The sequence below is a fragment of the Austrofundulus limnaeus genome, unplaced genomic scaffold (genome assembly GCF_001266775.1).
Source record: "Austrofundulus limnaeus strain Quisiro unplaced genomic scaffold, Austrofundulus_limnaeus-1.0 Scaffold16, whole genome shotgun sequence".
NCBI lineage: Eukaryota > Metazoa > Chordata > Actinopteri > Cyprinodontiformes > Rivulidae > Austrofundulus > Austrofundulus limnaeus.
Window position 1 is genome coordinate 749,312 of NW_013952418.1, and position 12,810 is coordinate 762,121.

At 43.9% G+C, this 12,810-nt stretch overlaps 2 protein-coding genes and 1 long non-coding RNA gene across 3 annotated transcripts in view; 2 read left to right on the plus strand and 1 right to left on the minus strand.

The window, feature by feature from the left end:
• The first annotated feature begins 662 nt into the window (after positions 1–662).
• Positions 663–7,235, plus strand: obi1 (ORC ubiquitin ligase 1). Its single transcript, XM_014003021.1, has 6 exons — positions 663–827; positions 974–1,109; positions 2,002–2,093; positions 2,615–2,839; positions 3,124–3,212; positions 5,862–7,235. Exons 1-6 carry the CDS (start codon positions 756–758, stop codon positions 6,934–6,936), a joined length of 1,689 nt encoding a protein of 562 aa, XP_013858475.1. The 5' UTR covers positions 663–755; the 3' UTR covers positions 6,937–7,235.
• A 1,845-nt stretch (positions 7,236–9,080) lies between these two features.
• The window catches only part of LOC106513957 (uncharacterized), a 132,561-nt gene continuing 128,831 nt past the window's right edge, over positions 9,081–12,810 (minus strand). The window contains exon 6 of the long non-coding RNA XR_001309851.1: positions 9,081–9,176. This is a non-coding gene — a long non-coding RNA (uncharacterized LOC106513957). The remainder of the gene's footprint in view (positions 9,177–12,810) is intronic.
• pou4f1 (POU class 4 homeobox 1) lies at positions 10,976–12,788 on the plus strand. Its single transcript, XM_014003022.1, has 2 exons — positions 10,976–11,539; positions 11,767–12,788. The coding sequence occupies exons 1-2, from the start codon at positions 11,417–11,419 to the stop codon at positions 12,754–12,756; spliced, it is 1,113 nt and encodes a 370-aa protein (XP_013858476.1). The 5' UTR covers positions 10,976–11,416; the 3' UTR covers positions 12,757–12,788.

Here is a 12,810-nt window from a genome sequence, read left to right on the forward strand (position 1 = left end):
ATGGATGGATGGATGGATGTAGCACGATTCAGCAGCGCTACATTCTGTATAACAACATATGATATAGAAGCTAATATTGGCTAACCAATTCAATTCAATTCAGTTTATTTATATAACGTCAAGTCACAACAATAATTGTCTTAGGGCACAATAATAATAAAATTCATTACATCAGCTTTATAAGCTTATTTTAATTTTAAACTGTTACAATATTTAAAACCCACAGTTTTATGATCATTACATAGCTTTTACACTCTCTGATATACTAATAAGGATTTCGTTAATATATTTATTAAAAGTTTTTACTATTTCTAAATCTCCAGTCCTTTTTTTCCCCACTGTGTTGCCAACATGTACAGTGATGATAAATCCAGACTCTTGCCTGTTCTGTATTACATCACACGGTCACGTGACCAAGACTTCCTCTAGTTGTCATATTTAACCTCTCTGAGTTTTCTCCGTTGACAGCTGTCAATCATTGTTTCAACAGATTTTAATTTATTTAGGCAGTGTTTGGGTTCCATACACATGTTTGTTCTTTAGTTGGATGTGTCGAAAATATTTAGAAAGGAACTTATTCGATTTGTTTAATAAATGAGTCAAATACAGCGATGTTTTTGAGCGGTGGAGCCTTTTTTGGCCCCGTGAGCTTTCCGTAGTCACGTGACGGGCAGCGCGGAACCAATACACGGAGCGGCGGGTTTCCTCGGAGTTTGTCTGTTTTGTTTGTTTTTTCTTTTCTTTTCGCAGGAGTTATGGCCGCAAACTACCAGAACTCGACTCTTTCTCTCACTCTGCCCATTTCCTGTCAGATCTGCCTCGGAAAGGTAAACCGRGTTCTGGTTTAAAGCCTTGAGTTTAAGTCGGCCGGATGGGAAAGTTGACTCTTTGTTTGCGCCGCGCTGCTTCCGCTCAGGCCGGGATTATAAATAAACAAATAACCGAATGACTGGATGATAATCTGCCTCTCCAGGTCAGACAGCCGGTGATCTGCGCCAACCACCACGTGTTCTGCTCGCGCTGCATGGAGACCTGGCTGAAGAACGCCGGCCAGTGTCCCACCTGCCGGGAGCCCATCACCGAGGAGAACCCCTGCAGGGAGATCATCGGTGGGTCCTGCAGCTAACCTTAGCTTCACTTAGAAACACAGCTCCAGGTGGGCTCCAGGTGAGCTCCAGGTGGGCTCCAGGTGAGCTCCAGGTGGGCTACAGGTGAGCTCCAGGTGGGCTACAGCAGCTGCTAACTACCTGTCCAGGCACCTTACCTGAAACAACTCACCAATCTATAGGAATAATAATTAAATATAAATAATTACGTCCTGAACAGCGTGAAAAGATCGTCTATACAGGTTATTTTTGTTGTTTATTTTGGATTAATCTACCTTTTATATTAAATGGAAGGTATGAGACAAAAACAAAATAAAAGTTAATAAACTGTTCTTATATTGAGCTTGAAACAACTAAGACTGTTTAGTTTTCARCTGTTTCAACAATGAAAACAATAAATGAACATTACGTCTTTATTTTTCAGATAATTGGATGAAATTTTCAGGAGTCTGTGTTATTAATTTATTTAAAACTAGTGCAACTGAAATAGGCACCAATATTTAAATCAGGTTTAAAAAATAGATTGTGGATCAAAGATTGCATCGACACGTTCACATTATCAGATTGTCATAAAAGAAATGTCAGCATTTACCTAAAACAATACATATTATTATTATTATTATTATTAGACTTTATTAAATTCTTTTAAAAAAAACCCAAACAAATAAATTCCATGTAAAAATACAAATCACATATAAAATTAGCAGAAAGAAAGAAAAAAATCTTAGATTCTTTTGAGATTAAACAAATGTTCAGTAAATTAGAAGTTAAGAAGGACATTTCTCTGTTTCGAATGGTGAATTTTCTGTATCGTTGCAGCTTATCTTAATAAAGATAAAGCTGAACCGTTGCTGTTTTAGTGTTTTCCTGCTGATCGTTTGTGTTTGTGTCGCAGGAGGGACGAACGACGGCGATTACAGCGAAAGTCCTTCCATGAGGAAACGTCTGCGGAAAACCAGAGCAGAACTGCTTCTGCAGGAATACGAGGTCACAGAAACACATTACGTGTCGTTTAACTGAACTGTTTGTTTGTTTACAGCATGAAGCAGACCTTTGACCCCACCACAGTCATGTGTAGACGTCACAAACACACAGGATGTGAGGGGATTACATATATTCTGTCTTAATTACCTAAAAACACAGATTTACTGTTAGACTGTTGTCCTCTGACTGCAGGGTTTATAAGAACAAATAAATCCACTCTGATTCAAGAAGTTCAGTAAAACTTTATCTGAAGGTCCAACCTCCTGCTGACGGTGTTGGTCCAGGAGGACGTCCTGGTTCTGGAAAGGTCTGAACTAATAACTAAAGTAAAAGAGAGAAAAAAAATGCTTTCTTCTTGCATCACCTTCCAGATTATTAAAGTTTGAGTTTGAGTGATGAAAGTTCAGCTGACTGCAGGAAATCCACCTGTTTTCACAAGTTTCTGGACCGAAATTCAGATAAAAAGACGTATTCTTTTTTTTTTCTGTCTGAATTTTACACTTATAAACATTTCTCACGGACAGGAGGAGATCGATGGACTAATGAGAGAAAACAAGGAGCTCAAATCCAGAAACGAGATCCTGGAGGAGCAGCTGAGGAGCGCCCTGGACCCCGGCGGCGTGAGCGCCCCGCAGCCGGAGGACGACCGAAGAGTTTCCTCCTTCGTGATGGAGGAGTGGAGGAACAAGCTGCAAGCTGCCACCGACGTTTGTGAGAAAATAAAGCAGGACATGGACAAGCTGAGAGAGGTATAGGACCCTCCGTCCCCACCGCGAAACCTCAGCTTTACGTTAAGCATAAATAATTAAATTAATTATTTACCTTTATTAGATTAATCAATTCCTCCTAATGAAGCATGAGGATAAAGTTTTAAACTTCCATCTTCACTGCCAACATTTATTTCTCCAAATCTAGCAAAAATGCTGAAGTACTCGTTCTGTGCCACCAGGGGGCGACAGCGTCTGCCTAAGAAGGTTTTAATCTCGCTTTTTTAAAGTCGTGAAGTTATTCTGGTGTTTGTTGTTTTTTTCAGACCAACAAGGCGTTGCGGTCTCAAAACGTGGACCTGGTCCAGGAGAACCTGAGGCTGAAGGCGGAGGTGGCGAGCAGGTCTCCTCAGAAGTGAGAATCCTTTTTTTCGTTTTGCTTCGTTTGGGAAAAACAAACACGAGTTTCTGTTTTATTTCTCTGAACGACTCCTGCTGCCTGACAGACTTTATCTGCAGCACAAAAACATTTTTTAAATTAATTATTTATTTTTCACTGGAATCTATTCATAATTAATTGTATATTTTGGGCCGATACAAGAAAATAAAATCAGCTCAAAATATCGTCCAGCTGATGCCTCAGTCGACCTCTAACCTGCAGGAAGAAGAAAAAAAAGTGAAAGTTGAAGAGCGGCACTGAACGTGATATTTGTGATACTTGTTTTGATTTTAGAGTTTAGGGTTCAGTTCAGTCAGTTTTAGMGTTTGAATCAGAACGATGAGGTGAGTTTTGAACGTGGAGCTGATGCAGATGGAGGATGGACYCAGAGATGCCAAATTTTAACTGGTAGAAGTTCTCCTAACGGTTAACGGCACACCGTACRGTTTTGTCCAACCGTAGTAAAAATAAAAACGGACTCAGCTCGTCTTCACTCCTAAAGTACGGCAGGTGGAGGAGGGTAAATAATGTGCAGGACCAACACTGCAGTGAGACAAGCTGTTTACACAACCCTTACCAAAATGTAGCATATGCAAATATCCTTTAAGTACAATAATTTTAAACATAAAAATAAATAAATAAGAGTATACTTTACTTTTTAAGTTCTTATGAGAGAAACTTAACCAGGTTTATCTTACACTACACTTGTATTAAAAATGTATTAAAAGTCTACTTAGTCTATAGTAGTAGTACACAGAGTACATTTTCACTCATTGGTTTATTTGTTGTGTATTTCTGTTTTTAAATCCTTTCTTGTCAGTTTTTGTAACAGGTCAGTTTGGTGAAAAAACGGTTTAGGAACCTAAAAATAAACTAATACTATACCTTTATACACTCACCGGCCACTTTATTAGGTACACCACGCTAGTAACGGGTTGGACCCCTTTTGCCTTCAGAACTGCCTCAATTCTTCGTGGCATAGATTCAACAAGGTGCTGGAAGCATTCCTCAGAGATTTTGGTCCATATTGACATGATGGCATCACACAGTTGCCGCAGATTTGTCGGCTGCACATCCATGATACGAATCTCCCGTTCCACCACATCCCAAAGATGYTCTATTGGATTGAGATCTGGTGACTGTGGAGGCCATTTGAGTACAGTGAACTCATTGTCATGTTCAAGAAACCAGTCTGAGATGATTCCAGCTTTATGACATGGCGCATTATCCTGCTGAAAGTAGCCATCAGATGTTGGGTACATTGTGGTCATAAAGGGATGGACATGGTCAGCAACAATACTCAGGTAGGCTGTGGCGTTGCAACGATGCTCAATTGGTACCAAGGGGCCCAAAGAGTGCCAAGAAAAGATTCCCCACACCATGACACCACCACCACCAGCCTGAACCGTTGATACAAGGCAGGATGGATCCATGCTTTCATGTTGTTGACGCCAAATTCTGACCCTACCATCCGAATGTCGCAGCAGAAATCGAGACTCATCAGACCAGGCAACGTTTTTCCAATCTTCTCTTGTCCAATTTCGATGAGCTTGTGCAAATTGTAGCCTCAGTTTCCTGTTCTTAGCTGAAAGGAGTGGCACCCGGTGTGGCCTTCTGCTGCTGAAGCCCATCTGCCTCAAAGTTCGACGTACTGTGCGTTCAGAGATGCTCTTCTGCCTACCTTGGTTGTAACGGGTGGTTATTTGAGTCACTGTTGCCTTTCTATCAGCTCGAACCAGTCTGCCCATTCTCCTCTGACCTCTGGCATCAACAAGGCATTTCTGCCCACAGGACTGCCGCTCACTGGATGTTTTTTCTTTTTCGGACCATTCTCTGTAAACCCTAGAGATGGTTGTGCGTGAAAATCCCAGTAGATCAGCAGTTTCTGAAATACTCAGWCCAGCCCTTCTGGCACCAACAACCATGCCACGTTCAAAGGCACTCAAATCACCTTTCTTCCCCATACTGATGCTCGGTTTGAACTGCAGGAGATTGTCTTGACCATGTCTACATGCCTAAATGCACTGAGTTGCCGCCATGTGATTGGCTGATTAGAAATTAAGTGTTAACGAGCAGTTGGACAGGTGTACCTAATAAAGTGGCCGGTGAGTGTATACTTTWGTATATACCTAGATTACTTTTAGTATTCATTCAGGTGTACTTTGATAAACTAATAGTATACTTAAAAGATAAGTTTCAGTAGACTTCYGAGTATATTTTCATAAAGTTTAGTCCCAAGAAGTATACTTGTTGGTAAACTCCTAGTATACTTATTTCAGTGTACTTGGTAAACAAAAGTACATTTAGAGAAATACACTTTTATATATTTGGTATACTTAAAGTGCCTGTGACGTGCATCTCACTCAAATGCAAAAAGTCAAAGAAAACATCTTTATATTTAAGAAACTTTGCATAAAACCCACAGTTTTACTCATTTTGTCACATTGGCAGATTTTCTTCAGAATTTGGCTCAGCTAACGCTAATTTAAGAGGAAAACAGGCTGTAAATAAAAATGCGACACAAAAGACTCTGAGCATGAGCTACATTTAAAACCCAGGAAGTATTTGAGTTAAAWGCTTGTTTTTTTCCTGGTTTGGGTTCTAAACGTTCTGATCCGTCCTCAGGTTCGGTCGYTACACGGTGGCGGCGCTGGAGGCCAAGATCCAGCAGTACGAGCGCGACGTGGACCACCTGAAGAGGGCCCTGGAGCGCAGCGACCAGTACGTGGACGACCTGGAGTCCCGGGTTAAAAAGGCTGAGAAGAGACAGCTGGAGGCGAGCGGCACCGGCGGTTCTGGACCAGAATCCGTCCTCCAGCAGCAGAAGATCAGCATGATGATGAGGAGTCTGAGCGACAGCGAGAGGGAGTCCATCTGCGACCCGGGGACCCAGTTCCAGCAGGACCTGGCTGGAGGGCAGAAGCACGAGGACTCTGAAAGCTCCTCCTCGGACTTCCAGCCCTCCACTCCCTCCTCTGCTTTCCGCTCCCTGACCCTGAGGAGTCCTGCCCTCCGCAACAAGAAGGTCTCCTTCAGACCCGCCTCGTTCCTGAGGCGGCTCGACTTCCACGAGTCTCCTGAGAAGAACGCGTTCGGCGTCCCGGAGAAGTTTCCCCGAGGGGACGCCGTCCTCTGGGGTCCGTGGCAGAGATCTCACGAGGCGAAGGAGTCGTCGGGCGAAGACCCGGAGRGTTTCCAGAGCGCCAGCGAGGCCTCCATGGACGCCGCCTACCTAAACAAGATCTCTGAGCTGGACTCCATGATGCTGGAYGGAGACGGCTCCAGCAGCCGGGGCTCGCAGCTCTCCCTGGCCTCCTCTCCTCTCCTGGACCCGGAGCCACAAACCGGCCTGAGCGACGCAGCTAGAGCCGCGGTCCAGAACCAGAACCCCGGCRAGAACTCGGACCATGAACCCAAAGAGACTCGAGGCGACAGTTTCTCAGCTGGGCCTTCGAGGAGCGTAGGATCCTCTCAGACCGAAGAGCTGTCCTTCGATCTGCTGTTCGACCCGCTGGAYGAGGCCTCCAGTCCCCTTAGTCCGGTTCCCCGGCTCCAGGACCAGGCGGACCCCCTGTCCTCCTCCAGTAATCCTGTGAACACGACGAGAGAGAGGGCTGCAGCGAGCGGCCAGCCCACAAAACGTAAATCTCACAGCCCCTTCAGCTCAACCAGCCCCACCAAACTCTCCAAACTCATGTGACTCGAATAAAAAAAAAMCCGTCTGAACTCTGGAACTGGACCGCACCGTCAGCGTTTTTTAAATCACTGAGCACGTTTGTGCACAGAGTCATGAAACAACAAAGAGAAACCGTTGTTTTAACTTTCCCTCCAGCCGAAGCTGTTTGTCTTCAGATGTTTTGTTTTATTTGGATTCAAACCTAAAATGAACTGTTGTGAATCTGTGGAATCCTGAAAGAACCGTCTGATGTTTAGTGTGTTGAGAAATAAAGAAATGATGTAATGTAAAACAAATAATAAATAAAAAGATGAGACTGATTATTTCTCTGTGTGTTCACAGTCAGGTTTACTTTGAAGTATTTCGTAATGGAATGCAGCCTTTGCTGTTACTGCGAGGCTTTTTTTTTTTTAAATTACTGGGTTTGAAAATTGATGTTTCCATCCTGAGCTCCTCAGACAGAACTCTTTAAAAAATTATTTTTTACTTTATTTCTCTCGATAAGACAAAGTTTGGCTCGTTTGTTAAACATTTTCAGGGTAATCAGGAATCGAACCAGCGAGCTGATTGTTGCCACTGTTTACCTTTTATTTATCAGTTTTAAAGTTTACCATCGCTGTTTCGATGGAAATAATTCCTCCCAGTTTATGTTGGGAATTGAACCATCAACCTTCTTACAACAGCTGCCTCCTCATCACTGTTTGTTCTAATCTGCTTGTGTTTCAGTTTCCTCTGAGTCGATCAGTTTAAAACAGGGAAACTCTTAACTTTTTAGGTCTGGGGACCCCTTACRATGGCAAAAAGAATTGCAGGGACCCCCCTCATAAACCCCACGCTGTTTTAAAAGATAATTTATTGTCATTTCAACCTCTAAATGCCATGGGAATATATATTTTTGTTTAGTTTATTACGTTTGTTTATTAGTTCATTGTTCCCCATGTATTTTTAAAAATAAAAACCAAATTAACAATGTAGTGAAATTTTTGGAGGACCCCCAAGATACTCTTTTCAACATTTGGTTTCATTTTAAACCTTAGATTAAAAAACAYGTAAAGTTTTTATTCCAAAGTATATTTCCTGGTTGTACTGAATTATCATTATTACGCCATCAAGTCATTCGTTATGCGTGTGGTTTTAATTGAGTTAAAAGGTAAAATTTTCAAATCCAGTAAATTAGTCCTGCTTTGTTCTGCAGAGACTCTAACCTGTTTATTTTTTAAATCAATAAACAATCTCTTCAGACAATCTACCACTGAAACACCCACAGCCAGTGGTAGGCATGATTAACCAAGAAGAATATGTTAAATAAAAATATAATAATGTAAACATAAAAAAATCGGCAAAGTAACAATTTCATTGCTTAGGGAAACGTTTCATCTRTGTACTGTATATGACAATAAACACTGAATAGAAATAGTAGTAGAAGCTAACAGCTAATTGCTAACCCCAAAGACAGGACAGGCTAGTTGAACTTACAAACTTGTTAGTTTGTAAGTTAGCTATTAGCTAATTGCTAACCGCTAGGATAAATGCGTAGACTTCGGCTGTGTCCAAAATGGCAGGCCAGGTCCTCCGGAGGACCCAGACTACCCGGTCGCGGCGGCCCGGGTTCTTGGTAGACCGGGAAGACCGGAAAAAAAGAGGCTGTGAATTTGGACGGTCTAGCCTCCCCTCCTTACCCCGACGTACGTCTGGTCACCTAGCAACTGTGACGACGCTAAACAAGCAAACTTAAATCAAAATTAGAAAAATATCAATACATTAGCATTATTAATATCACAAAACTATAAAATTAAATTAAAAGTAACATTTGAAGAACTAATTGACCCGCTGTAGGTACATGTTTATTTCGCGTTTTTTATGACGAAAAAATAATATTTAAAAACATGTCCATACAAATGATAAAAGTATTAGAATTACAACTGCTAAATTTTTTTTATTTTTACATCACCATATTTTTATTTGAAATGTATTCTTTGCTCTCGCTTCGTCCGCCATTACTAGCATAAAAAAATCTCCGGTCGGGCCGCAATGCATTATGGGATACGCTGGGCCGGGAAGGATCCATCAGACCTGTCCTTCGATTCGGACCAAAGGAAGGACGTATTTGTCGGACGCATCGGAGGAGTCTTCGGTTTTGGATGTCCTTCGTCGCGGCGCTGTGACGTATGCGGCCGACGAATTCGGCCTTCGGAGGACCCRTMCTGCCGTTTTGGACACAGCCTTCATCTCCTTCCAGTTGAAGCCTGGTGACTGACACAAAACTGTTAGCTTGTTAGTTAGCAGTTAGCAGACTTAAATTTGCCAAAACTTAATTTAGTAAAAGTTAATTAGTCTGTTAATGGTTTTCAAAGTTAGCGAAAAAGTTATTCTGCTAAATTAAATATTAGTTCCGCTAATATCCATTAGCTGATTAGCAGAAGCATGCCCACCTCTGTAAATTACTGTAAAAAAAACCCATAAATTCATTGTAAATCTTTTTATGGTAATTTACCTTTATACAACAATCGTGTACATCTAACTTCAGTAAATTTCTGTTAAAATATTTAAAACTATCTTTACAGTAAAACAGCCAAAGCTGTGGTCAACTTGTTGCCTCTGCAACCCAAAGAAATAAAAGAATGAAACATATTATTGGACTGGGCGTGGCTTGTCAAAGACGTAGGTGGACCTGAGTCAGGCCACACCCACACACAGCCACGCCCCCTGAAGTGTGGATTAAAACCTTTGCACATAATTAAATGACAGTTAACAATAGGTGGATATTAAAAGTAGAAATGGTTGTGCCTTTAAGGACCTCACACACACACACGAGTAGTTAACACATTATTTATGATGCATAATTAACAATACTGTGTATATTTCACATACCTCTAATTGCTACATGAAATTTTAATTGGATAACCGCCGAGGTTTGAATTAATGAAGTGTTAAATTATTGGGATTAATTAATTTGTGTAAAGACTCTACAAGGTTTGGTGATGTATTAAATCAATTTGTTTAGTACTCATTTGGCAATAATAGGTTGTAATGAGCAGGTGGTGAACGCACGCACACACACGCATGCACGCACACAGACACACACACACACACACACACGCATGCACACACACACAAATGATTTACAGATCTGAGGCTGGTCCAACACATGAGGTCAAACAAATAAAAACTGATTCTTTTTAATTTTCATTTTTTTACAATCTGCTGTAACTGATTCTTCGTGCTATTTTAGCTGTTTATATCAAAACATTTGGCTCATTTAGCAGATGAAAACGACTTTTTATTACTGTAACTTTTTTTTAAACTTTATAAAATGAATCATATTTGATTCATTTATTTTCTGCCCATAGAAATACAATCAGATACCTTCCATCCATTCAGAAACTTGAAATCCACTTCGGCTCAGTTTTTTGTCGTCTCATGCTAAGCTTTTAGCTACTGTTTTGCTACTTTTAGCTAGCAGTCTTTTCTGGGTGAGGGTTGGAACAAAGACCGACCAGTAAATCCAGATCTTTGCCTTTCGACTCAAATCTTTCTTCATCGTGACTGACCGGAGTAACGCCCTCGTTACTGAGGTCCTGATCAAGCAAGACACACCTGAACTCCTCCCCCTCAGGTAAAGACTCCGCCCCATGACCTGGAGGAGGCCTTCTGTGCATCTGTGCTCAGGTGTATTATAATCTGAACTGATCATYCAGCATTTTATCAGCACACTGTTCAAAAGCCTGTCTCTCTGATGGTATGGGGGTGCATTAGTGCCTCTGGCTTGGGTAGTATTTGGAAAAACGTCATCATCGCAGTAAAAGTATCTGCAGGTTTTACAAAATCTGATCCCATCCAGGACTCTTGAACAGCTGGAACTCTCCAATCAAAACCTCCAGACCTGGTCTGCTCAGTCCTTCTAGAACTGGTCCTCTCAGTGCTTAGAAAACCTTCAGACCTGTCTCTTCAGGTCCTGGATGGCTCCAGATGTTCCTCAGAGGGGAAACACTGTTTTTGTTCCATCAAATGCTTATTTTTTTTCTCAAAATGTTACACATTTTATACATTTTTTTTGTTTTTGTTGAATAAAATAAAAATATATTTTTTGCATCATTCAGTTTGTATTTTCCTCCTGACTTTATTTCTGGTTTTTGGTCTCCAGATGTTTCCCACCTGTCCGCGCTGCGCGGGTCTTTATCCGTCAGCGCGCTCACTGGTTCTGGCAGCTCGTGTCTCGCGAGAGCAGCTCGAAAGCCACGAGCCCTGACGAGATCTGAGGCTCTCAGGTGTGAGCGGCTCTCTCATCCTCGGCAGAGAGAGGAAACAGGAGACAGAGGAGCGCGTCTGAGAGTCTGCAGGCGTCTCTGTGATCTCCGGCGCGAGGCTGCCGCACTACAGAGCGCGCGCTGCAGCGCATCATTACCGGGATTCTGTGTCTGACTCTGGCTTCCCCCCCGCCGCTTTTATCTGTTTTTTTTTWATATWTTTTTTATTTTGTGCACTTTAACTGGAGCTCGCCAAGATGATGTCCATGAACAGCAAACAGGCGCACTTCGCCATGCATCCCTCCCTGCCCGAGCACAAGTACACCACCCTGCACTCCAGCTCGGAGGCGATCAGGAGAGCCTGTCTGCAGACTCCACAGGTAAATCAGCTCAGGTAGTTTTTTTTCCTTTTAGTTTCTTGTAAATTGACACTTTTTTCATGGTGCGACGCGCGTAAAAACAAGACGCTCCATCCAAAGAGGCGCGTAAAATGTTTATTTCATGCGTTCCTCTGATCTTTGTGGTGAGCGCGCGCAGAGTAGTTTTGTTGTTTTCCCATGAATGTTCATGACTCTGTCCCTGTTTGTTTTTGTTGTTCTCCCGGCAGCTGCAGAGCAACATCTTCGCCAGCCTGGATGAGACCCTGCTGGCGCGCGCCGAGGCTCTGGCCGCCGTGGACATCGCCGTGTCCCAGGGCAAGACGCACCCGTTCAAGCCGGACGCCACCTACCACACCATGAGCACCGTGCCGTGCTCGTCCACGTCCACCGTGCCGCTGGCGCACCACCACCACCACCATCACCACCACCACCACCAGAACCTGGAGCCCCCGGACATCATGGACCACATCGGCTCGCCGTCCCTCACCCTCATGTCCAGCGCGCACGACGGGACGGGCGGAGGCGGGGGCGGCGGTGGAGGCGGCGGCGGAGGCGGAGGGCTCATCTCCACCTCCTCCGCCCACGCGCACCCCCACATGCACGGCCTGAGCCACCTCTCCCACCAGGCCATGAGCATGAACTCGTCGCTCACCCACCACGGGCTGCTGCCGGGCCACCACGGGCCGGGCCAAGGCGGCCCGGGCCTCACGAACCCCGGCCTGCCCTCCATCAACGACTCGGACACGGACCCGCGCGAGCTGGAGGCGTTCGCGGAGCGTTTCAAGCAGCGGAGGATCAAGCTGGGGGTGACCCAGGCGGACGTGGGCAGCGCCCTGGCGAACCTCAAAATCCCCGGCGTGGGCTCCTTGAGCCAAAGTACAATTTGCCGGTTCGAGTCCTTGACTCTGTCCCACAACAACATGATCGCGCTCAAACCCATCCTCCAGGCCTGGCTGGAGGAGGCGGAGGGCGCGCAGCGCGAGAAGATGAGCAAACCGGACATTTTCAACGGCGGGGAAAAGAAACGCAAGCGGACCTCTATAGCGGCCCCGGAGAAGAGGTCCCTGGAGGCCTACTTCGCGGTCCAGCCGCGGCCCTCCTCCGAGAAGATCGCGGCCATCGCCGAAAAGTTGGACCTGAAAAAAAACGTGGTGCGCGTCTGGTTCTGTAACCAAAGACAGAAACAGAAGAGGTTGAAATTCTCTGCGACTCACTGATGAGAGGGGACAAAATAAAAAGGGACAGAACACCAGAACCAGAACCAGAACCAG